The following is a 26918-nucleotide window of genomic DNA, read 5'->3' on the forward strand; positions in this document are numbered from 1 at the left end:
GTTAAGACTTTCAATTTTAAATTATTATTGAAAACCTCTGTAAACTGCAGTAAATGAGTTTTTTAGGGTGGTGTTGGGAGGTTAGCTATCACGAGATAGTCATTGATACTTTTGCAATGGAATGCTATAGGTATTGGCAGATGGAAATCTTACATTTTTAACCTTATGGAACAATGAAATTGTGCAAAAATGCATAGTTTAATATTTTAGTAAAATGATTCCATTCAACTTTGTAAGAAACTTCTTCGTTCCATAATGTGTCAGTGAAAATTAGACACTTCATCCCTATTGCTGTTTCTGCTAGAAACCTGTTGTGCTCATAAAAATAGCACATTCCCTCAACATTGAAAGAGGTGGTATTTTAGGGAAGAAAGGCTGTTAAGCAAGAATTGCCAAGTAGTTAAATAGTGAGACTATCATTCTGTAACTTACCATTTTATTTAAATATTTTGCTCTCTGGGATAACTTTGTAAGTTAAGATCAAATGGTCATGATGGCTCAAGAACGTCAGCAGCCCTACAATGTTAGGCTATTGCTACATTACAGAGCTTACAACGGTGCAGCTACATCAATGCAGCCCCTGCGAGCGGCGGCGACTATGTTGGCGGGAGAATCTCTCCTGCCGACATAGTGCTGTCCACACTGGCGATTAGGTCAGTGTAAGTTATGTATCTCAAGGGGGAGGCTTAGTCAGACCCCTGAGTGACATAACTTATACCGACTTACACTGTAGTATGTACATAGTCTTAGACTGTACCCTGTTCTGATTCAACAGCAAATAATGTGCTGTTAAGTTCAGCAAGTTAGGCTATGTCTACACTAGCACTTTTGTTGGTATAACTTATGTCGCTCAAGGATGTGAAAAAAACACACCCCTGAGTGACATAAATTACACTGACAGAAGCACCAGTGTGGACCAGTGCTATGTCGATAGGAGACACGGTCCCGCTGACATAGCTATTGCTGCTCATTGGGGGTGGTTTAATTATGTTGATGGGAAAGCTCTGTCCTGTTGGCGTAGAGTGTCTACATGGGAGGGCTTACACAGGCGCAACTGCATTGGTACAACTGTGCTGGTGTAAGCTCTCTAGTGTAGACATGGCCTTAGTAACGAGTCTGCTACAGATTACCATTAAACTGAGTTGTAACCATCTTCAGGTAAATTTTCTGCTCTTATGAAGAAACCAGAATGACAAAAACACAACTAACTACAAGTGACTATTTTATTTGCAGCTGGGATAACTGATAATCAGTTAATTACATTTCAGGCAATTATTATAAATGGTCTAAAATATCAATAGCTGTATCATCCTGTTCAAATACAGTTGGATTAAAAAATAGATTTTGGCTTTGTAACTCAGGCCATTATGTATTGCATAACAGTTGAAATTGCGCATTCGTAAAAAACTTTTTCAATCTATGCAGTTTGATTAACCAGGATAAAATAATGTAGAACTGTTTACTTTGTGCAGTGAATAAAGTCTGGATTCTCTAAGATGGATTGCTATACATATATACTCTAAAAACAACAACAAATGTATTAGTCTCTAAGGTGCCACAAGGACTCCTCGTTGTTTTTGCTGATACAGACTAACACGGCTACCACTCTGAAATATATACTCTAATTATCTTTGTATGTTATGTTCTAGCTCATAGACCAATTAAAACCTGGTGGAAGATTGATATTACCGGTCGGCCCTGCAGGTGGAAACCAGATGCTGGAACAATATGATAAACTAGAAGATGGCAGTGTCAAAATGAAGCCTCTGATGGGAGTGATATACGTGCCTTTAACAGATAAAGAGAAGCAATGGTCCAGGTGGAAGTGATTTTCTGTTCCACTTTCTTCTTCCACAGATACACGCATACAAGGTGAAAGGGTGTGGATTTTAAGCAGATAGACTGCAAGGGCTGCCTTTGCTGGTGTCACTGCTTTCTGCTCTTCCATACCATGGAAAGTGACCTTCTCTGTATTGTTACATCACTATGAGGAGGTTCTGCTAAATTTTTGAGTAAAGTTAAAAGCAGAAAAAAATGTTGCATGGGTTGTGCTTTGTTTCATTTGAACTCATGGCTTCTTGAGGTTTTGTGTTGGTGCTGAAGAGTGTTTTCTCCATTGTCTTGAACACAATACTTTCTAAATTTAAATATCTCATCAACTGTAACTTTTTTTTGGGGGGGGGGAGAGGGGTAGATTTACACAGGTAGCTAAGATAAAATATAAAAGGATACTTTAGATGAAATGTGAGTTTGCACTATGCTTCATTGAGCTGCTATGTTTTTATCAAGTAGATCTACCTGTAATAGGTCAGGAAATAATTGAGAAACTTACACTTTTACTGCAAATTTTTTCAAGACTCCATAAGTAAGGAAAGTCCTTCAGGATCCTTATTAGGAAGCAGTATAGCTAATCTTCTAAACGAATACTTAATTTCCTGGGCCTAAAAATAATAGAGAGTGAAGAGACTATAACTCCCTTCTTTCTCAAACAAACAAAAGCCAAATGGTTGTTTTAACAGTATTCTCTAATACAGCAAGCTGCCAATGTTCATCACTTCTAAATAAGTCTTTTTTAGGAGTAGACAAATGAATGTTTGTTATTGGCTCCCTAATCCAGCAAAGACACAACACAGCTGTCATCTTGAAAAACATACCAGGCATTAGTATGCAAATGAATAAACCAGCAGTCCCCCTTTGCCTCCTGAGTAGAAACGCTTATGAATGTGTTAGCTTCATTAACTGAAGTGCCCACATGCACACTGAGCTCTGCAAATAACTTTCAAGCTGTTTGACTTTTTAATTGTTCGATAAATAATTTTTTCTAGTTACTCTCAATTATCTATAGCATGTATTGTAAGTGTTTTGACATCTAGCATTTAAGTTATAGAAATATCTATACAAATAAATAAAGCAATTAGTTTCATTTGACTGCAGCTTATTGAAGCCTGACTTTAATTTTTGACTCATTACTCCATAGTTGACACTTATAGTAAAGCACTGTAGAGTGAGTTTAATGAGTTAGTGTCTAGCTAATAGCTTGTAAAGCTAATTTAACACTAATTCCTTGTCCCAGCAGGTACCCAGTGCTCTGATAGCACTGTACTGATGGGTTTTCTGCTTTTGTCCCATGCTTTGGAAGTTTCCTTTTTTGCCAGCTCCCGCTGTTGGAATGTAAAATTTGGCTGGCTGTGATTTTTAAAGTAGCACCTACTTAAATTAGGATCTCTTTTGTTTTATCTTCTGAGGACTTTAGTTACTAGTAATATGTTCACATGAAGAGATAATTTAAAAGGATTTAGGGGATAATAAAGCCTTAAGTACTAAATGGTTTGGGTCTGTATAGCAGGCTTGGCTTTGGTTTTTAGTTAATGTATTTTGATGGAAATAAGCATTCTAGACTTTTAAAGAATTCACATTCAAAACTGAGTAACTCATAAATGAGAAATAAGACGATGAGACAGTTTAATTTCCTGCTAACTGAGTGACCGCAAAAGTGACTTCAGTGGAGTCAGGATTTCACCCCAATTGTGCAACATGTTTAATTACCTTTTCTGAAAAGGTTAATAATTTTACATTTGTCTCTGGTTAGAGAAAGAAGTTGATGATTGTAAATGCCTCAATGAGCCTAAGGGAATTGGGTGCCCAGGTTCTATGGAAATTCAGTGAGATGTGTGTGTTTGATTCCCTTAGGCTCTTTACACTAGTGAGTGAGATTAGGATTTTCAATCAAGAGGAAAGGGAATTTCCACAGACAAAATATAGATTTTTTTTCAGTTTAATAAAAAAATCAGTGGCTTAAGCAAGCATACATGTACTGTATCTGTATCTTGACTGATCTAGTAGATGAAAACTGACTTTATAAAATACTGCATTTTGGGGCCAATTCAAATTAGCTTGGATATGAGTACTGTCACATGGATTGAACATTGGTTGAAGAGCTACAAACAAAGGGCAGTGACAAAAGGCAATGTTTCAGGTTGAGATGCTTCTAGGATGCTGCAAGTATATGTGTTGGGTCTAGTATTATTTATCATGAATAATCAAGAAGGGGGAAGTAATGACAACTTAATGAAACTTGCTGAAGATATTAAATTAGAAGGTGGTGTAAACATCAGTTAGGACACAAATGCAAAGGGGTCTAGAAAGGTTAGAAATAGAGCAGAAAAGAGTAATATTCAACTAAGAAAAATGCAAGATATCTAGGGAAAAATAGTCAAACATTCTGTGGTAGGAAGAATAGGAAAGCACTAGTACCGAATTATCAAAAGATCTGAACTGCAGATTTGAAAGAGCAAATGTATACCTGTGAAGCTTAATTTAGTTAAAATTCCTCCCAGCACATGAAGACAGATCATTAAATCCTCTGATTTCTCTTCCCTTACACATCAAGGCTAGCTGCATCTCAGATTTCAGTTGTTTCAGGTCATTGTTTCCAACTGTTATGATAGTTTGTGCTTTCCTTAAATCCCCAGGTGGGAGAATCAGGTTATTTCCTGATAATCTCTGTTTTCATTTTAAAAAAAAGTTTTTGGCCCTTACGGATGCAGACAAAAACTTGAAAACATGAACCATAAATACGCCAACACTAAAAAGGCAAGCCAGAAGAAACCAAAACTTATTTTAAAATCTCCGGATTTTTAGCCAATATCATTTACTACTTTTTGAGGTCCTGCTCAGGACTTTGGAATGCTTGGGGATTGGCAGAACTGGTTTCAGTATGTACTCATTTTCCAGTCTCCTCAAAAATTCCAGCACTTAGGCCAACACTGCCAATACCCAGGGGCTGAAGGAGGAGACTGTTTTAAAGACAAAAACTAAATATGTATAGCTTGGCTAAGCAGTAACTAGTGGGGGAGATTGGGAGATGTGTAAATGCCAAAGATGAAGAGGATTTATCAGCACTGTACAAGGGTTTCATAGTCCGCAGTAATGTGTAGGGAAGAGAAAGGTCTCTCTGATTCACTTAAATTTCCATTTCTAACAGATCTAGAAGACTATAGAATAGTTTATCAAGGAAAGTTGGGAAAAGTCTCCTTCCTTGCAGGGATAAAAACTAGACATAAAAAGACTCTCTCTCTCTCTCTCTCTCTCTCTCTCTCTCTCTCGCAGGACCAATCTGGTACTGTTCAGGGGGTATACTAAAGAATTAGTTCTGCAGTTTCAGAACTTCAGTTGAAACCTGATACTCTACAAAGTCCTTTTACACTTGAAGTTTAGACCAACTAATGCTGTTTTGATTATGTGCAGATAAGTCCACAGGTTTAAGTTTGCTTTAAATGGAAAGTTAAGAACTAGTGAATTGTTACCTGATTAAACAGGCCTTAGTTTTATAATTTTTGAAATACTTAATTCAACAGGACATTATATAGCCTACTCATCAACTTCTTGTAATATTGGAAAATAGCTAGCACAATTCAAATGTATAAAATATCATGTCTTACTATGAACTGGTATGAACATTCTTTGATTTGGACACTGAAGATCAAGAAAAACTCTGTAGAGACCAGCTGCTTCACTTTATTCAATTAATATAGATTTTAATATGCAGATATATGAATAATAGTACTAATTTTAAAGGGTATTTTCATGCTAAAATGTACTTGTATTTACAGGAAGTTACATTAACCTTTTTTCAGGATGTGCTTAACATAGCACAAAACTAAAATAAAATGGCAAATTACTTATACCGCAGTATTCCATTTGCCATGAATTTGAGTACTAAGAACACATTAGTATTGCTAAGCAAAATAACATCAAATTAAATATGCTCAATACATTAATAGTAGACAAAATCATGCCAAATTACATTGGTGGGGGTGGGAAATTGTCTGCCACTGTCAGTGTTTGAAGACAGAACATTTTTTCTTTTCTTTTTTTTAATTCAAAAAAAAAAATATTCTTGCCACAGTTAATGTCAGGCTTAATATGTTGTAATACTGCCTTTGTGCCTTGATATTGCAGATCTTTCAGTGTTGAAATCCCATCAACAACTAGGCACAGGAAGCTTTGCCAGAATGCTAGAATTCTTTACTTTTTTTCTGTTGTAAATATTAAACGAAATAGCAGAATTTAGCCAGATGATCAACATTATCTATAATTGCACCACTAAATCCATCTGCATTGCACTTAAAATGTTCCTCTGAGACCCAAAACTAAGCAGCCAATTACCTTAAGGATTGAAGCTGCCTGACTGCTTTAGGAATTAATAACTTCAGGAGAAAACGCAAACTTTAAATTCTGGTCTTGCTAGGTAAAAGCCTTTCAGTTGACTTTAAGAAGTTGTGTATGCTATGACTCCAAATGCATCCTCTTTGGGATTTGAACACTCTTTTGCTTGTATGCATGTAGCCATATATTTTGTGGGCTGGCTTGCATTAGTAGATTGATTGAAATACTATTGTATTCTTCCAAGAATCACATTAGTGAAGTTGCTCTTAATAAAAACTACTTGTGCCTTTTCTAATATTAATGAGGTAGACTACTCATAACTGGGGCAAATGTTTTATCATTATATGGAGCATTTATTCTCTGAAGGTAAAGGCAAACTTCCTTCTCTGTTACAGTAATTGAGCTTCCTCATGATGATGGAATTGTTCATAACTATCAACTTTGACTAGTAGGAAAATACTGGATTTAAAACTAATGCTTTAAAAAAAAAAGAGGTTTTGGGGTATAGAATTCAGTCACTAATGTATTCTAGTTTCACAGTTGGAATATGGGTTCTGTATTTCACTGTTTTGATGTTCTGGGGTCATCCTAGTCATCAAAACATGATTAGAGAAACTATTTTGTTACTTCCTTTTCATAGAATCATAGTACTGAAAGGGACCTCGAGAGGTCATCTAGTTCAGTCCCCTGCACTCAGGGCAGGACTAAGTATTATCTACACCATTCCTGACAGGTGTTGGTCTATTACTTTAGTCTGAGTCTTTATTCCTCCCTGGTTTTAATCGCACGCTCAGTAGCTGAAGGCATGCATGTAGCCCTGGCCTGAGTAGTTTCTTCAGGAGCTGATAAAGTTGCTCTGTGACATAAACAGGCATAACATATAGATAGTGCCAGATTCTCTCCACTTCTTCATCACTGACCAGACACTGCAACTAAAGTTTAACTTTGAACTCAGGTTTCACATTTTGCAGCCTTTTGTGCAGGTAATGAGAATAATTGGACCATAATTTCAAACAAGTCTCTCTCCAGTAAATTGCCCAATGTGTAAGAGAGTCACTTCTTCAGACAACAGGTAGTCATGTTTTTTTTTTAAGCTGTTGATATTTTAATTGACTTGTTCGTGGAAGCAAATGATATACTTTAAAGAGAAGGAACAGGGACCCATATTGCACAGTAGATCCATATTTCACTTAGTAGTATGAGGTGCTATTGGATTGCTGTTGATTTTCCTTGTGGCTTAAATGCTTGAAGAGTTTTCTGAAGTTTTGCTGCTGTATTTGAGCACTGTGGCATATTCATTGATTAAATATCAAAATTGCAACACTGAACTCCTTGGGGAGAAGAATATAACTGCATTTATTTTCTTTCTGCAGGGATGAATTGTAAAAGCTACATCATCTTGACCCAAACATAGTGTTACAGTGGACTGCCCATCTCCAGTTCTAAAAGCTTTTTGAAAACCAACAGCATTGCAGCTTGTTTTGGATTTTGTTATACTGTTATCAGCATGGAAAAGCGTGGTGTTTTTATTTCATTTTTTTTAGAGGCTTAAGGCAAATCTAGCAAAGAGTTGATGGAAAGTTTAAATTTGGGCTGTTTCTTTTTAACATGCCTTTTTTACTTTCACCTGGTTAAAGAAATGAATTTCTGCAAAAATGCAGACCTACAGTTTGTGAACTCTTTAATTTTGATGGCTGATCCTTTTTGAACATTTTATTTCAGCTCCATTGTTCCCTGGTAAAATTGCTTCTGTGCACCTTATAACACTACATACACAATGGCAGGTTCTCTATGTTCAGATGTCTGCTAAATGTTACTAAGAAAATGAGATGAACTTCCTTTTAAAAGCTTGTGACACGGTGTCATAGACTAGCATGTAATAGATGCAATCAGCTGCGTTATTACCTTAAAAGTGGGCATTTGTATATATATTAAACTTCAGGACATCAGAGGTGACAGCTCTTGTTATAAACTCTATGGTTCAGGTTGGACATAACTGACATAGTTTTTTCCTTCCTTGTCAAAAAATTAGAGGAAACTTGTAGCTCAGTATTGTTTTGTAGCTCACTGCTGATATATATATGAATTTAACATAACAAATGCTGTGTAAGCTATGTCCTAATCACTGAACAGTTTATGCAGTGCTGCTTTGCCAAATAAAGTTAAAAGCAAAAAGGGTTTTGTGTGCTTCTTGTATGGGAGATCAGGATCAGTATGTTAAATATAACTGCTTGAAATGCAGAATACTGTACTCCAATAAAATTAATATCCATATTGTTTAAAAATTAGCTGCTTTTGACATAAAATCTCTGCAGTATTATCTACTTTTTTCTTCCACCTACAGGTAGTGATGGGAAAAAATTTGGATTAATGTTTTAGGGGAACTTCAATTTTTATAGAAGAGGGAAAAAAAGCTGATAAATACTGAAGAACTGATGGATCCCAAAACCCTGACCAAATAAATATATTGGGGGAGGGGAGGGGGGGCTAAGTGTGTGTATAAACACTACAAATATCCATTTAAAAGAGTAATTTAAAGGCTTTTTTTTTTTAACATTCTCAAGACCCAGGTTTTATGTTCTGTGTTTGCTGCAGTTAATGACATCAGGAAAACCCAAAGCACTTTAAAAACTGTATAGCTCTTGGATTGCTTTAGGGGGGTGTATGTATTCTTCCTAGCATTTGAGTGGTAAAATACATGTTAAGCTCTTTGCCTTTTTTACTACAAAGAAGCAGAGCTAGATGAATAAGAACCTGCATGATTTGGTTCAAAGAGGCCACTGTTTCATTTTGAAAAATATTCAGCCTGCTTTTGTTAGAAAAGACATATTTTCTGAGATAGACTTAATCATTGAAAGTATGAAGGGTATTATTGAAAGGCCTCTGAAATGTGAAAGAACAAGTAAATTACCTTCATGTGAAGGTCAGTCTCTCCTGTTCCTGTGTAAAATATGTCATATCATTAATTTAGACATTTAGGAGGCTAATATACCCCCCCCCCCCCATCTTTCAATTGAAGCTTGGGAGCACATACACAATATTAATCCTGTAAAGGAGACTAATTTCAAATTAAGAAAGTCACTTGATTACTTAGTGCTTGTTCTAGAAAATACAATGAAGAAAAATGGGTTTGCATCTGATGTCAAATTTGTGCTAATCGACAATCAACTGTGAATATATTCTTAGTATTGAAGTGAAATATCTGAAATGATGCATGCAGCAGGATAAAATATCTCAGCAGATAACACCATCTTAATCCTAATTTTTAGCCTTTTGGTCACTGTCATTCTAATTTACTGAGTTCTTAACTTTGTCTCTTCTCACTAATTTAATCAGCTAAATTAAGAATAAGAACGCAAATGTATCCAAATTCTTCTCTCTAGACAAAGTGTAACAAGCTACCTATGTTGGATGAGGTGGTAGACATGATCCAAAATTTTCTGTGTAAAAGACCCACATTGCAGGAGCTAGAAGACTTCTGAGACTAAGGCTGTTGGGGGTTAATATGCCTGTTCCATAGGAAGGGGTGATGCTTGCCACATTACTGTCATCTGAATCTAGGGGTAGCAATGAGAGAGTCTGAAAGTTGAGATTCCTCCATGGTGAATGAAGCAATGGTTTTGGTCTTAAGGCTTCTTGGAGAAGAGAAGTTGAAATGCCGAGGATTTGAAGAGCTTGAATAAATGCGGTATCTGAATTGCTACTTTGCCAAATAAAATTAAAAGTGAGAGGAACCCATATGAGTGTTTTTTTTATTTTCTCTTCAAAGAGTTTTGCATCAAGTCTCACTGTCACATTCTGATCACTCTTGTGTCCACAAAGAAATATAAAGGCCACGTAGATATTATATAGGTCTTCATTTAGGACATGACCAGAAATGTGTGAATTTGCTTTTGGCTTCACTTAATTACTGACCTGATTTGGTTGTACCCAGATACTTGAGAGATTAAGCCTGATCATGATTTCACATCAGCTTTATATTGTGTTAATTCCTTGTACTGATTGATGTTGATTGTGATTCACACGTCAATCAGTTCAGAATTAGGGTTGTAGACTGGGTCCAATTTTGTTGTGGGATTCAGTTGAACATCAGTGCCATTAGGAGAGTTATCTTGAAGATTAAACAGGAAAAAACTGAGCAATAGCATTGCTGCCAAGAGGAGAAAAAAACTTGGCATTAAAATAGAGTACCTACCATCATTTCTCAACTGAAATACTCTGATTGTACTTGCTGGCATGCTCAAGACCTCTGTTGCTTACACCATAGGTAGTAGAGAGTAATTTAAGAAATGGGATGTGCACTTCTTAAAACACTGTTTGGATCTGTGGTTGCAAGGATATTTTGGCTCCCTTTTATACATTAGTGTGTTCTAGGATGGTCTTCCATATTGTTTCTTAGTGTTGAAAAGTGTGAGCTTTATAGAACAAATAAAGGTAACAGTCCCAACTTAATTCAGACATGATGGAGTGAGAGAAACAAACTCTGAAGTGGTGGAGCCTGGGGTGAGAGAAAGGACATAAGAATGGCCATACTGGGTCAGACCAACGGTCCATACAGCCCAGTATCCTGTCTACCGACAGTGGCCAATGCCAGGTGCCCCGGATGAAGTGAACCTAACAGGTAATGATCAAGTGATCTCTTTCCTGCCATCTATCTCCACCCTCTGACAAACAGAGGCTAGGACACCATTCCTTACCCATCCTGGCTAATAGCCATTAATGGACTTAACCTCCATGAATTTATCTAGTTCTCTTTTAAACCCTGTTATAGTCCTAGCTTTCACAACCGCTTCAGGCAAGGAGTTCCACAGGTTGACTGAGCTCTGTGTGAAGAAGAACTTCCTTCTATTTGTTTTAAACCTGCTGCCCATTAATTTCATTTGGTGGCCCATAGTTTTTATGGGACCAAGTAAATAACTTTTCCTTATTCACTTTCTCCACACCACTCATGATTTTATATATCTCTATCATAATCCTCCCTTAGTCTCCTCTTTTCCAAGCTGTATGGGACCCGTTCCAAACCCCTAATCATTTTAGTTGCCCTTTTCTGAACTTTTTCTAACGCCTGTATATCTTTTTTGAGATGAGACCACATCTGTATGCAGTATTCAAGAAGTGGGAGTACCACCGATTTATATAAAGGCAATAAAATATTCTCAGACTTATTCTCTGTCCCTTTTTGATTGATTCCTAACATCCTGTTTCCTTTTTTGACTGCTGCTGCACACTGCGTGGACGTCTTCAGAGAACTATCCACGACGACTCCAAGATCTTTTTCCTGATTAGTTGTAGCTAAATTAGCCCAACCATACATACAATATGATGGGGGGTTATTTTTTTCCACTGTGCATTACTTTACATTTATCCACATTAAATTTCATTTGCATTTTGTTGCCCAATCACTTAGTTTTGTGAGATCTTTTTGAAGTTCTTCACAATCTGCTTTGGTCCTAACTATCTTGAGCAGTTTAATATCATCTGCAAACTTTGCCACTTCACTATTTACCCCTTTCTCCAGATCATTTTTGAATAAGTTGAATAGGATTGGTCCTAGGACTGACCCTTGGGGAACACCACTAGTTACCCCTCTCCATTCTGAAAATTTACCATTTATTCCCTGTCTTCTAACCTGTTCTCAATCCATGAAAGGATCGTCCCTCTTATTCAATGACAACTTAATTTACGTAAGAGCCTTGGTGAGGGACCTTGTCAAAGGCTTTCTGGAAATCTAAGTACACTATGTCCACTGGATCCCCCTTGTCCACATGTTTGTTGACAAGGTACTAAGTTATCGTACTAAGATCTCTTGCTTAGCTTTTGATATGTATGCATCTTTTATAGTTCCTTTCAATTTATTTTGATCTGAAAAATATCCAACCCAAGAGGGACCCATCCAAAGCACCATGTGACCTTGACATGCAGGTTAACACAGCATTTTTCCTCCCACACTCCCCAGCTCTACACCACCCTCATTGCCAGAAAACTATATATAAAAACAAAACAAAAACATTGACTTTTGTGGTTAAGTTACAAAAAAAGCATAACATGACCTATTTCTTATAAAATACTTTTCATTGGTAATTTCAAAGCACTTCACAACACCCCTGTGAGATAGGAAGCATTATTATTATTCAGGGGTCTTTACTGTTGGAGCTGTTCCACTTTGTATACATTAAATATTTTAATGAGTAGGAACTTTAACATCTCAGATGAGTGCCCCAACAATTAGTCATTGGAAAAGAGACTTTCTATAGGCCATTTAATTAGTTATATAAAGTGGAACAGCTTCAGCAGGAGAGATTAAGATAGCAGAGTGTGATGGTAGCCTGCTGGTGCAGTTATTTGCCTGGGCTGTAACAGACCCAGGTTCAAGCCCTCTACTCTGCCTAATTCCAAGTAGTGACTTGAAGTTGGGTCTCCCACATGAGTTCCCTAATCATTTGTTGTTCTGTGGTGGCTAATGCTCTGTGTGTGTGTGTGTGTGTGTGTGTGTGTGTGTTTTGGAAAAGTTCAAAAGGTCTCTGTTCCATCCAAATAGAGTTTGACACAAATCACACATAAAAAAAATCAATCTAGTAAATAAGGAATGCATGATTCACCCTTTCCCAACATAATACAAATGTAAAAATTAATTTGAATAAATTAAGCTATAAAATTGTTTAAATGTGTATTGATATAGTGCATCCTTCTGGTTAGGAAAAAGAAGCACCAAATTTAATGTAAATACTATATTAGGTTGCAAATCAACATGGCTTAATGCTTGCTTACTGATAAAAATCAACCTTTCTTCAGGAAAATAATATGTATAAATGCAAAATATGATTAAAATCAATTATTTAAATTGCTTTGATTGAAATCCACTCTGGGAAATAAAGACTTCAGGCCCTTTTAATGCTGTTTAGGAAGGGGGAAATAGACTACTGACATGATGGTTTGATCTCTCCTTCCCTCCAGAAAATGCAAGCTGTCTGGTAAGGACAATGTTAACATGAGAATTTAAACTTTAACTGCTAATGAATACAATGCAAAAATTTAAGAATAAAATAGGTTTATTATCGCTATTATTTTTCATAAAGGTAATCAAGACTTGAACATCATGGGCTTTTTGATTAGTGATTTGTATACCACAGCAATATTCAAATTGACTTTAATTCCTTGAAGTACAAAGGACGACATACAAAAAGATGCATACCTCATCTGTCTTGATTTTTTTACTGGGACACTTGATGGATGTGACACCCTTGCACGTTCAGACAAACAGGATAAGCAGCACAGTATATATTTAACATGTATTGAACACATTTTACTGTTAGCACATTTTAAATTCATTCACACATCAATTACTTGCTCTAGTTCTAGGAAATTTTTATTGGGATAGCCACTAAAGCTTTGCTGGGAGCTAAGGGTTCAATTGACAAGATTCTTAAATTTCTCCAGAAGCAGGAACGTCTCATCTATATTTATATGGAAAGTTTAGTCCTGAGTATCAAGCCCACTGAAGTAGAAGCCACAGTAGCACTAATTGTGTAAGACTGGCTGGAACTAACTTCACTTATTACCGACAACACTGAATAGAACAAATCCTGTCCTCTCTAACAAAGGTATGACCAGGCTAAAGCACAAACCAAAGTCATTGCATGTATCTCTTTAGAAATTCTGTGTGTTGGGTTAGGGATGGAAAAGGTGAACAAGCTATGAGCTTTGGGGGAGGGGACAGTCCCATGATCTCACGTGTGCTGTTGGCACTGAGTAGGTCTAAACATGTGCTGATATTTTTCATTGGAATGTTACGTGTTTGCATTTTTGAGTCCTAGCTGTAAAGGGATTTAAGCTATGCAGAATGGGGAATACTTTTTAAAAATCAAAACTGCAATTCAAAAGGTGGCACTTTGCTTAGATACAGATTGCTATTAATTAACAAAGACAAAAACTTCTGACGAAAATATTTCCAGTGCATAAGCTGCATTTTTAACAGGTGCGCAAATCTTCCTCAGATGGTAAATTAACATGCTGAACAACAATGTTTATATTTTAGAGGGCAACTCTTCTGACACCAGTGAGGAGCAAGGCAAGGTGTTGACTGACACTAGCTGCTTTCCTACACAGTTCTGTCAATGTATCTCTGTCCTGATTTGCTGTATCCCAATTACTCTAATCCTGGGCTACTGTCAGACATGAAACACAACTATGTCCAGCTGTGTTCCTGGATGGGAGTAAATGAGGTGTAAGACTAAGATATTCTGCCATCCAGTGGTGGCCTCTCCAACCTGCAGCATTTTCTGCATATGATAAAAACATGGTTATTTTCAGGCATAGCCTGCATTGATTTTTTTTTTAAACCACAGCAGGATTTAATCCAAATTACTAATTGGACTTGGTAATTAATAGAAAAATCCTACTATATAACCAAAGGGGGCAAACATGTTTCTCACCTTGCAGACTTTAAAGAGATATTTCTAGAAGGTTTATTTATTTATTTTTTTTAAAGCTTGAAGTCTTATTAAAGAGAGAGTCATTTGCTGGAGGCAGAGGCTTATGGAAAACTGCGTAGTGGAGAAAACAAGCAACCTAAATCCCATCTTTATAGATACATCCCATTTATGAGGTAGTCAGACTCCTCAGACGTAATGGGGCGTGCTTTTTTAAGTTTCTGTCTCACCAAACGCAGCCGACAGGCAACCATAAGCAGCAGCAAAGCAGTGATGGCCAAGCCTAAAGCCAGGGGTAGCACAGCACCTAAAGAGAGGTTAAGAAAGTTTACACTTTAACATACCAAAAATGGGGCGGGGAAGAATTACAGTTTTCTTGCCTTTTTTAAGCAATAGGACCCAGCCTGGTTGAAGTAATGCAGAACTATCTCGTGCACCTTACATTGAGAAACTATGAGATACACCTCTACCCCGATATAACGCTGTCCTCGGGAGCCAAAAAATCTTACTGCGTTATAAGAACGGCTGTACCAGGTCAGACCAAAGGTTCATCTAGCCCAGTATCCTGTCTACCGACAGTGGCCAATGCCAGGTGCCCCAGAGGGAGTGGACCTAACAGGCAATGATCAAGTGATCTCTCTCCTGCCATCCATCTCCATCCTCTGTCAAACAGAGGCTCGGGACACCATTCCTTACCCATCCTGGCTAATAGCCATTAATGGACTTAACCACCATGAATTTATCCAGTTCTCTTTTAAACTCTGTTATAGTCCTAGCCTTCACAACCTCCTCAGGTAAGGAGTTCCACAAGTTGACTGTGCGCTGCGTGAAGAACAACTTCCTTGTATTTGTTTTAAACCTGCTACCTATTAATTTCATTTGGTGACCCCTAGTTCTTGTATTATGGGAATAAGTAAATAACTTTTCTTTATCCACTTTCTCCACATCACTCATGATTTTATATACCTTTATCATATCCCCCCATATAGGTGAAACTGCGTTATATCGAACTTGCTTTGATCCGCTGGAGTGCGCAGGCCCCCCCCTCCACTCCCCCGGAGCGCTGCTTTACCGCGTTATATCCGAATTCATGTTATATCGGGGTAGAGGTGTATAAATCACATGTATTAGCAGTATTGTTGCTAGGGTAGCATATTACTTCTTTCCTTATTATTTTTAGCTGGGTCTGTCAGACCTTCCTGAAAAATACTAGCTGAGCTGATGATGATCTGATTTTAAAGATCAGAAATAACAAGAGAAAATCTGTAGATTAAAATATATATCAGTCTTACCTGTTTCTGGGACTGGATGCCCCCCTGTAGCCTGATCACTTTTTGACACAACAATGCCATTTTCGTTCTTATCTGTCCTTTTCCCTGAGGAACTATTAGCTGCATAAAATCAAGCAAGAGAGAGATCAATATTACAATTCAGTGACTGAGGAAATAGATTTGTCTCTGAGTCATGTGACAATCTACTCAAGGTGCAAGTGGATAAATTTACCATACTCCAGGTTAAGAGCTGCTGATCTGTATATGTTTTGAAATAACTTTTTTAAAACTTAAGTTACAAAGAAAAATCCCCCTACATCATGCACCAACTACAACAAACTTCAGCCATGCATAGGAGATAGTTATAAATTCCAAACAAAAAAATTCACTAAGACATGGTTAGGGATTAACCAAATATCAGTTAAAACACCACAGAAGAGAGCTATAAATACTTGAAAACCAGGACATTTCTAATTCTGGTTAAAGTTTTGAAAAAAATCATGTTTTGTAAGTCAGGAAATTCAGTTAGGTCCCACAAACACCCTTAACTCTGACCCATCTCCGTCTCCAACATCCAAATCTTCTAGTACTATATCTAAATACTTTCAGGAGGTTATAAATATGTGGGAAAGGTATTCTAAGGAGGGTGGATGTGTTGATTTGGGCTCTTCAACTTAATGTAGAAGAGCTGCTATAAAACTGTGTTCTTTCTAGACTGTAAAGGGAAAAGAAAGCACATGTTTTATTGCTGTTAAGGAACTGTTAAAGTTGAGGAGGTGGGTGGCCTATTCCTAATAGCAGATTTGCTTGCACAGGTTCTACAGAATTCAGCCCATAGTCTCCTCTCACGGCTTTGCAATTTTATGTAATCTGTGATGCAGTAGCAGGATGACTTAATGAAAGTGACAGGCTGCAGTTTGGTCTACACTTACAACTTATACTGGCATAGTTATGTCAGTCAGAGGTGTGAAAAAACCACAAGCTATGCCGACAAAACCCCCGCGTAGATGCAACTATGTCAACAGAAAAGTGCTTCAGTTGGCATAGAGAATGTCATTTGGGGAGATAGTGTTCCTACAGCAGCAGAAAAACTTCCACTAGTGTGGGCTGTATCTACACTAGAGGGCTATGTTGCCATAGCTAGGCTGATATAGACTCCATAGTGTAGATGTAGCCTAGATCCATCAACAGCCTCACTTTCGATCTAAAGGATGAATATTTTCAAATTTCTATCACGCCAAGACAATGCAAGTTTTAGCGCCAACAGCTTATAGAGGTTCATCTAGCAAACATGGCTGAATGTGTATGGACAAAAGTGGGAGAATTTGGGGGAATAAATTTGGGGGAACAACACAGACCCATCACAAAACATGTTGTAGGATCATTAAGAAAATGGCTATTAATATAGGCTGGGCAAAGCCAATCAAAGCTAATACTGCTTAGTGTCCATATCTGTTGTGGGCTGGAAAAAAAGACGAGGCAACTCCAAACAGGTTTTTGAACAAGATACAATGGGCAACTGTAGTGCTTTCATACAAAGTATGTGTGTAGATTTTTGAAGAACAAAGGAATCTGGTTTTCCTTTGAAACAAATCATTCACCCTAGCACAGTCTCTTCCTGGGTCTTGAAATGCATTCCCCTGAGTCCTGCATGGACGAATGACCCTGAGCTAACAAGCTGGGTGACAGTTTTGCTGAGATAACTTAGGAGCACTGGGTCTGAGCAAGGATTTTTTTTCCTGATGTGACATAATGTGTACTTCAGCTTATTGCTTGTCTAGCTGTACATTTAGTACTATTAGTCTAAAGCCTGTCTGGAGTTAATATTTGTACTTTATGACTCTCACCTTATTTTTTAGCGTGTGCCCAATACAGTGTGCTTTTATATAAGATAAACTGGTTATAAATTTAAGTTGTGGTTCCTGCTGTTGTGTGCCTCAGAAGCATAGTAAAGTAATGGCTTGGGGATTCAATCAAGGGTTGTAATTCCCTCACCAAACAGTGCAGCAAGGCAGTTGGCATAGGCCAGTTGGGACACAGTGAGAGACACTAAACCTGAGGAATGCAAAGTTTTTACGGTGACTTATACACCCAGAATCCTGGGAAGTGAAAGTCTTGGGGGCATTCCTAAACTCAGGCCTCCTACATAGACTGTGATTGCTAGAGCTGCTGTTGCTGCTCACAGCCAGCTTGCCATTCCAATTTGCTTAGCTGCAAGCAAACTTTTATGACACTACCTCACAAATGTAATAGCACCACAATGGAAAGCAGCTTTAGAACAGCAACTTAGCTGCAATGCAGAAGTGATGTGTTTGGTCTCTTGAGGAGAAGGTGTGTGAATTACACAATTCAGAGGGTGTGTCTACAGAGGGAAAGTTATCTCCTTTTGACCATTGTTCCCAGCCAGTCCCCCAGAATTTGATCTCAATGACAGTGAAAATGTTTTGGGCACTACTGTAGACAGAGCCAAGCCATGACCATGTTACAGAAAGTGTGCTCTTTGCACAAGGTGTCAAATATCTTTTTTATCACAAGCTTTGTCTATTTTGTGGTCTAACTATTTCCAAAACCAATTGGGGAGGGAGTGTAGGGACAATAAGTTAGCCCGTGGTTAACAACAGGTAATTCGTGTAGTGTAGACAGGGTCCTAAATAATCCACACCACAGTTAGTCCAGTCAGACACATTAATTAAGAGTTTTATATTGCTGTCCATCACGATAGTATCTGAGCACATGTAGCAAAGAGATTCATTTATCCAATATCTTAGTACCCAGAGGCAAGTTCACTGATAGGGAGCTCACTAGTGGAGGGGAGAAGGGAAGGGTGACATGTCCCCAGTAGTGTTGTTAACGATCATTGTAATTTAAAGGGAAAGTAAGAATCTGCTTCCTGCAACCTCTTATCACAAAGAAAATCTCTTCTCTTCATAGATTAAGATCAGCAGGTGCCATTATGATTTCCAGGGCTGACCTTCTGCATAACACAGTCCACAGAATTTACCCCAATAATTTCTGCATCAAGTCCATAACTTATGGTTGAACTAGAGCAGTGGTTCTTAATCTGGGATGCACGCACCACCTGAGGGTGTGAGATGTCCTTTCTGGGGGTGCGAAACATGCCAGATTTTTTTTAGAAGGTAGATCATCGAAAACACAAATTAAACACAGGCACGTAAGTACAACTACTTTGTTTCATCAAACATATGTATTTATTAATATTATACATTTTTTAATAATTACTGTAATATACAAACAAAAAATATATCTAGGTTTAAAGAACTGACCTACTTCAACGATTTTTGATAAGGGGTGCGAGAACATATTTTGAGAACCAAAGGGGTCCAGGCTGCAGTAAAGGTTAAGAACCACTGAACTAGAGCATACCACTGAAGGACTGCCACTCTTGATGTAAAGATTCAAAGTGACGGAGAATGTACCACATCCTCATGTAAGCTGTTCCAATAGTTAATTACCCTTGCTATTAAAATTTGCACTTATTTCTAGTTTGATTTTTGCCTATTGTCAACTTCCAACCATTGCATCTATTAAACCACTTCATTTACCTTCCCTTGCCTATAATTTTGTGATAATATACAAAACAATTATTTAAAAACAAGTCAAACCTGGCTCTGAATTGGATTGAGATGACAGATCCGGTGCAGTCTGTTGTGAAATTGCACCTGTTAATGAATACATTTAAAAAAATCATATTTTGCAAAGAAAGTCTCATTGGTTGAGATTAAGACTTCATTTTAATATATTTTTGAGGCACAGTGGTTTATAAACACTACCTTTGCAACACCTGGGAGACATACTGTCAATTTGATTGAGCTCACAAGTAAAATTAGCTTGGTGGGCCTCATCTAGTTATTCGCAGGCATATAAACATGATGTACATGTGGACCAGCTGAGAGAACCACTAGAGAATTTGGCATGCCAACTCAGGAGAGGACCTATATTAAAATGGGAGTGTTGTTTATTAGAAGTACATTTGTAGATCTGTGTGAGGAAGCCTGAATGGCTTCTACTCGCGCTATCCTTAGCTCTCCTCAGTGTTAGTACTTTTTTATCCTTACTGAAGACTTCTTTCCTTGATGGGATTTACTCCTTTAACCCTGCCTGTGCCAACACTGAAGGTACAATCTTTCAAGCAGAGGACTGAAGAAGTTTCCTTGAAAGCTTAACAGTGCCAATCATCAGGTGGCTGGAGGGACCCTATTGTGCAATCAAGGCATTCTCTTCAGCCAGGAAGGACACCAAGCCCAGAAACAAAATTTACCATCATTCCTCTATATGACATCACCACAAGGCTGGTCACTATTGGGATTTTTTTAAATAAGGGACTATCATGTAGTTGATTCTTCTCACTAAACCAGTAGAAACACATCAGTACTAGCAAACACAAAGTAGATTAGACTATAAGTTTCAGTGCTTTGAGTTTGCTACCTAGGACTTTAGGCCCAAATTATTTGAGGCTGAGATGCTCACACCACACAGCTTCATGTAAATATTTTGTGTCAGAGTATTACTGGATTTATTCAAAATTCTTCAGAAAAAAGCAACACTGTGTCTTAAAGAAACATCTCATCCTAAAAATGTGTACTTGTCTGCCAAGCCTGTATTTCTTACAGGTGCAATAGTTGATCGTTTTTTATAATTGATGTTTTTAAGCCCCAAACCCCAATGTGCTGAGATTTAGATTTTTATCAGTACCTCATCAGCACAGACTTCCCAACATGGGTCATGAAGAGATACTGCAGAACCTTGCTAACTGTACATGAGTGCCCTGCAAACCCATTGTTATTACTAATCCTTGCGTAGTAGGTTTATTTGCTTCAAGACTACTTTATCACGAAATGTACTTGCTTTCAATTATTTTGATAAGTATCATTTAGTTATGTTACTCTTATATTAGCATACTAGTAAATGTGCTGTAGCATATGCTGTGAGAGTGATGAAGTCTGGCAATTTAAGCTATTATAACAATGCTGAGATATGGGCAGAGGTTACCATGGTTTTAGTTAAAAGTACTGGGTTAGTGGATCAGTGAGATTCTATTCTACAAGGAAATGTTTAACTTTAACTGAAATGAGTTTAAATTCTAACTGAAACTTATAAAAAAGTAATGGTAAAAGCACAAGAATGAAAGACATAATCAGCTGGAAATCTTGCCCACTTAAAAAAAGTGAGTTAAAAGTAGTTTCAAGTGCTATTCCTGCTCCTGACTTCCCACACCAATTTCTGTGGTTTTATAATCAGTTTCCCGTTTTTAGAAATGTTTTTCCATTTCCTCTTTTTGTGTGTGAAAGGCACATGCTAATGGGAAGCTGACCAAGAAACTGATTGGGCAGAGGTAAACACTGACACTGTCAATACAGAAGTGTGGACAATAGCACAAAGGAAACATACTGAATAAAAGCTACCATTCCATTTTCCTCTAACTTTCAGTTATAATCTTCGGTGTTAGTAATAAATGTAAGAGGTAAAAGGACTTCAGGCAGAATAGCGAATTTTAAGTTATTCCTCTAAAGAGCCTTTGTTGCAGAGTTCATTTTACACTGCTGGAGCAAATATAAATAAATAAAACCCTTTATAAAGATATATTCCTTTATTCCCAACGGAGGTCATTTTTACCATGAATTTCTACACATTCACTGAGGCAGTCAGATTCTTGAAGGAAGTTGTTTTCATTCCCTTTGCAGCCACCATAGATGAAATGTAGGCAAGTGCCTGAAGAAATATCAAAGTGCCAGCGAGGGAAGTGCCCTTTACAAGGGCCGGCAGCGGGGGGCACTAAGCACTGCTCTGTTGCAACAAGAAAAGAAAACCATATTTCTAATCAGATGTATCTCTGGAAGCTAAGCTCACATCTAAACATTAAAAATCCATTAAAATGTGAGGGTCTTGTACTCTCTGTGTAGTTGTAACTTATTCTTTAATAAAAAGCTCTAGTTAATTTCATTTGTTAACCGTATTGGATTGTTTCAGCTTCCTGGCAAGGGAACTACCTATGCTTTGACTGCATTGAAAGGTCTGATTTCACTGCAGCTTCTGTAGCTTTTGCTAAGATAGTGTTCTGTAACTTCCAACAGTGATATTCTTCTTCACAAAAGCCTCTTTGCCCACTAAGGCAACAGTATGTGGGGTCTGGGTTTTTTTTGTTTTGTTTTTTTTGGGTCTCCACTGTTAAAAATACAAAGGTGTCACAAAAGACTGTGCTACATAAGACACTGAACCTTCTCTACATTTACATCAGCTAGTCGTATTCTTAAAAGTGCAGTTCTAAAAAGGGAAGAGATCATAACATAAAGAATTTCCTTCTCTCAGTTCACATCAGGGCAGATACTATCACCCTTCCTCCCACGAAGTAGTACCTTCCTATGTATGAAGTCCCATTGAAACTATTTTCCTACATGCCTGTAAACTGCCTAACACGTTGATGTTGCTATATAAGTAATTAATAACAGCAGAGCCCACAGCAGAAGTTTTCCATATTTGCTCTCTTTGAGTGTTTTGTACTGTTTGCCTCTAAACTGGTTAGACTGTATTTCTAGCATTTTGGAATTTTTCTTTTCTTTTTACCAACTGCTAGAAATGATGCCTGGCAAACTTTAAAGGTAAATTTTTAGGTATAATTATTAACCTCCTACAATTTCCCCCACATTACCTACATTTGCAAGACTTTACTTTTGACTAGGTGCCATCTATAATAAAAGGTGCTTTTTTTGGTTAATAAAGACTGACTAACTGAAACGATTTCTTTTTTTTATTCTTACCTGGCATAAACCCACTGATTTGTTTCTTTGGTCCCTGAGAGAGTGATTGGTTAGACTTGTCTGCATCTAGTGAAAGTAGTGGTTGATTTCTTATAGTGTTTTTCTGGGTGTCCACAGAGTTGTCTGCATCTTTAGTCAGTCCTACGATCCTTTGCTGGGCAGTGCCGATAGCTGCATGAGTTACTGTCTTTCGGCCAGGACTGACTGAATTAATGGAAATAAAAACAATAATTATTTTTGTATGGAATTAAAGTGAATGGGAGTTTTGTGATAGTAAAAATGGCAGAATTTGGCATGGGGGAGTTTTAACATGTTTATCAGATTCTGATAAACATGTTAGGGGGGAGGGATAGCTCAGTGGCTTGAGCATTAGCCTGCTAAACCCAGGGCTGTGAGTTCAATCCTTGAGGGAGCCACTTAGGGATCTGGGGCAAAATCAGTACTTGGTCCTGCTAGTGAAGGCAGTGGGCTGGACTCAATGACGGGGGATTTGATAGCAGCCTTCAACTACCTGAAGGGGGGTTCCAAAGAGGATGGAGCTCGGCTGTTCTCAGTGGTGGCAGATGAGCAATGGTCTCAAGTTGCAGTGGGGGAGGTCCAGGTTGGATATCAGGAAAAACTATTTCACTAGGAGGGTGGTGAAACACTGGAATGCATTACCTAGGGAGGTGGTGGAGTCTCCTTCCTTGGAGGTTTTTAAGGCCCGGCTTGACAAAGCCCTGGCTGGGATGATTTAGCTGGGAATTGGTCCTGCTTTGAGCAGGGGGTTGGACTAGATGACCTCTTGAGGTCCCTTCCAACTCTGATAGTCTATGATTCTATGATACTACTCAGCATTCAGACCCCTATTATATGACAGTTTTTCTTTGCCTTCTGAGATGCTGACTCTAAATTTTCAGAGTTACAGAGGATTTAGATGCATAGCTCCCACTAGATAATCCCTTGAAAAGAGTTATGTTCTTAAAAGTGACAACTCAGAGTGAACGATGTATGGCTACAGCAATGAATCAAATGGGGCTTTCCTTAATCTCACCATTGTCATTACTGAGCAAATCTGCTACCAACAATAACCAATTCTTTGGATTTAGGATTCTCTGCTCTCCTATGTTTTTTGCTAACCTCTCCTTAAACTGAGAAAACATCCCACGGGTCGCCCTGTGATGTGATATAATTATAAAATTAACTTTTAATCTCTGTTTTTGCAGCGCTAGTATATAAAACTAAAATACAATAATCTACATGTAATGATCATGCTTTTCACTTTATTGTAAAATGTAGATTAAGACTATAGAAGTTTAAAGCTACTAGCATCCCATAGTCAACTTATAATTATTTCACAAAATGGGTAGCACATCTCTGAAGAACTGTCTAAGCATTTCAGCCACAAAAATCACAACAATCAATCAATATTAGGTACTTATATGACCCCAATTACAACAGTATCTGAGCTCCACACTAATACTATCCCCATTTTACAGATGGGGAACTGAGGCACTGGGAAATTAAGTGACTTGCACCCATGTCTCCAGAATCCCAGGTTAGCATCTAACTACTGGACCATTCTTTCTTCAGTTACCCATGTGTTGGGAAGGTGCAATCATTCCAATTCAATTAATAAAAACACTCTCCACCACCACTACATAAAACTGAAAGTGGATAGAACTGACAATTTAATGTACCCTGGGGCTATATTCCTTTCTAAATCTTAACTACGCTCCTAATAAACAATATACCATATCAAGAAGAGAGAGCATCTTACAGCATATTCCCACTGCAGAACAAAAGGGCATAAAGTCAAAGTTGTGTGAGTGGTGTAAACTGGGTTGGGGGATGCAAGATACAGGGCCGGCTCCAGGCACCAGCTTCTCAAGTAGGTGCTTGGGGCAGCTGCTCCAGAGAGGGGCGGCACGTCCAGGTATTCAGCGGCAATTCGGCGGACGGTCCCTCACTCCGCCTGGGAGCGAAGGACCTCCCGCCGAATTGCCGCCGCAGATCGCGATCGCAGCTTTTTGTTGTTGTTGTTTTGTTTTGGCTGCTTGGGGTGGCCATAACCCTGGAGCCGGCCCTGGCAAGATAACAAGGCAGTGGGAATTGGCTGGATCCCATAACAGATCTTTTTTAAACATCCCAACATTTTGAATTTTTGAAAGGTGTACAACTTTTGTGATGTGTACTCTGCATTAGATGTTCAACCTCTCAGCTGTTCCTTCTGATGAAAATAAGAACCCTGGCCTTGGAACAAAAGTGAAGAAAGAACTGATCTTTCAAATGTTTTGTTGAGAACTATTTAATATCTGTTACTCTGGAATCTCCAACAGTTCTAAAGTGATTTAAAAAAACATTTCAGGTCATTTTTGAATACCTAATAAGAGGACAGCTACCCTGTATACCTGCTGTTTTCAATTAAAGGCTGTAAATAACTATTCTGATTAGATTTCAGAGTAGCAGCCGTGTTAGTCTGTATCTGCAAAAAGAACAGGAGTACTTGTGGCACCTTAGAGACTAACAAATTTATTAAAGCATAAGCTTTTGTGGACTACAGCCCATCCAAAGAAGTGGGCTGTAGTCCACGAAAGCTTATGCTCTAATAAATTTGTTAGTCTCTAAGGTGCCACAAGTACTCCTGTTCTTCATTCTGATTAGAGAGAACTAACTGTGCACTGAAAGAGCACATTACCGCATTTCTTGTCAGAACCCCCAGCCATTGCTTCCAAGACAAAAAACAGTGTACTATGCACTCACAGTTCTGACAGAAAGCTTCATCAGATCCATCCGGGCATTGTTCCACTCCATCGCAAGCAAAGGTGATGTCAATGCAGCAGCCATCATCACAGATAAACTGGTAGCGAGAACAAACTCCAGTACAGCCTGTGGTAGAACAATTCTCAAATTACAAGAAGGGAAGCCCAAATACTGGATACTAAATCTAAAGAGGTATTAATATTTTAATGTTATAGCAAAACCCAAGAAAGACAACACGTAAAATAAAATGCTGCAGAAAGACTAGAACGAAGCAGCTGTTTCACATTATGTATGTTGACACAGGAGCTATAAAGAAGAGTCAGACCCTGCACCCTCTTCACTATTTTGGTAGCTTTTCTACAGTAGGAGTTTGGGAGCTGGGGGTTGTAGCTGCCAAGAGGTCTGCAACACTTCAAACTCTGTGTAAACATAGCCCCTGTACTGAGGGAGATCAAGATACCCCTCCCTCCCCGACTTTTTTTACTCAGCTCTGCACTTCTGCTCCTTTCAGTGAGTGAGTTTGGGAAACTCTCTAATTAAGAAAAACAGAGCCAGGTTGGGGGCTAGATCAGGGGTCTCAAACTCAAATGACCATGAGGGCCACATGAGGATTAGTACATTGGCCCGAGGGTTGCATTACTGACACCTCTCTCCCCCCCCACCCCGCCGCCCTCGGCCCCGCACCCACTTCACCCCTTCCATGAGGTCCCACCTCTGCCCTGCCTCTTCCCACCCCTTCCCCGCCCCCATTCCAACACCTTCCCCGAAATCCCCACCCCAACTCTGTCCCCTCCCTCCCTGCCCCTAGGAGGTGCAGGAGGGGTGTGGGGAGTGGTGGGGGCTCAGGGCAGGGAGTTGGGGTGTGGGGTGCAGGAGGGGTGAGGGGTACAGCAAGGGGTCAGGGTGCAGGGTGCGGTGGGGGCTCAGGGCAGGGGTCAGGGTGCAGGGTACGGCAGGGGGTCAGGGTACAGGAGGGGTGCAGCCTGGGGCTCAGGGCAGTGGGTTGGGATACAGGAGGGGTGCGGGGTGAGGCAGGGGGTCAGGGTGCAGGAGGGGTGCAGAGTATGGCGGGGGTCGGGGTGCAGGAGGGGTGCAGCATGGGGCTCAGGGCAGTGGGTTGGGATGCGGGGTGAGGCAGGGGGTTGGGGTGTGGGGTGCAGGAGGGGTGCAGGGTATGGCAGGGGGTCGGGGTGCAGGGTGCGGCAGGGGGCTCAGGGCAGGGGGTTCGGCTGCAGGAGGGGTTCGGGGGGCAGGATCTGGCCTGGCGCATACCGGGGGCAGGCAGGCTCCCTGCCTATCTGCCCTGCCCCCGCAAGAGGCTGGAACATGGGGAAGGGGGGGCGGAGGGGCTGTATGTTTCTGTTGCTTGAGGCATCGCTTCTAGCAGCTTCCATTGGCTGCGGTTCCCTGTTCCCAGCCAATGGGAGCTGCTGGGGGCACGGCCTAAAGTAACAACCACATACAGCCCCTCCGCCCCCTCTTCCCCACGTTCCAGCCTCTTCCCGGAGCTGCGCAGGGCAGGCAGGCAGGGG

The 26918-nt window shown here is 39.2% G+C and overlaps 2 protein-coding genes across 10 annotated transcripts in view; one reads left to right on the top strand and one right to left on the bottom strand.

The window, feature by feature from the left end:
• Positions 1 to 9906, top strand: part of PCMT1 (protein-L-isoaspartate (D-aspartate) O-methyltransferase) — a 59946-nt gene extending 50040 nt beyond the window's left edge. For 3 of the 6 annotated variants that reach the window (XR_010600119.1, XM_005280449.5, XM_065590342.1), the window contains 2 exons: positions 1650 to 1872; positions 7542 to 9906. Coding sequence is in view for 4 of the 6 variants with exons in the window: in XM_005280449.5 (XP_005280506.2) it covers positions 1650 to 1829 (180 nt within the window). In the remaining 2 variants the exon portion in view is untranslated. The remainder of the gene's footprint in view (positions 1 to 1649; positions 1873 to 7541) is intronic. The other 3 variants (XR_010600120.1, XM_005280448.4, XM_065590341.1) reach the window with 1 other exon arrangement.
• Positions 9907 to 13199: 3293 nt separating this feature from the next.
• The window catches only part of LRP11 (LDL receptor related protein 11), a 43385-nt gene continuing 29666 nt past the window's right edge, over positions 13200 to 26918 (bottom strand). Inside the window, exons 4-9 of one of the 4 annotated variants that reach the window (XM_005280484.4) lie at positions 25387 to 25512; positions 22645 to 22848; positions 21503 to 21673; positions 19492 to 19548; positions 15890 to 15988; positions 13200 to 14904 (exon numbers count right to left, since the gene is read on the bottom strand). In XM_005280484.4, the coding sequence (XP_005280541.2) occupies positions 14750 to 14904; positions 15890 to 15988; positions 19492 to 19548; positions 21503 to 21673; positions 22645 to 22848; positions 25387 to 25512 (812 nt within the window). In that variant the 3' untranslated portion in view covers positions 13200 to 14749. The remainder of the gene's footprint in view (positions 14905 to 15889; positions 15989 to 19491; positions 19549 to 21502; positions 21674 to 22644; positions 22849 to 25386; positions 25513 to 26918) is intronic. The other 3 variants (XM_042848240.2, XM_024112635.3, XM_042848241.2) reach the window with 3 other exon arrangements.

This window comes from Chrysemys picta, chromosome 3 (genome assembly GCF_011386835.1).
Source record: "Chrysemys picta bellii isolate R12L10 chromosome 3, ASM1138683v2, whole genome shotgun sequence".
Classification (NCBI taxonomy): Eukaryota; Metazoa; Chordata; order Testudines; family Emydidae; genus Chrysemys; species Chrysemys picta.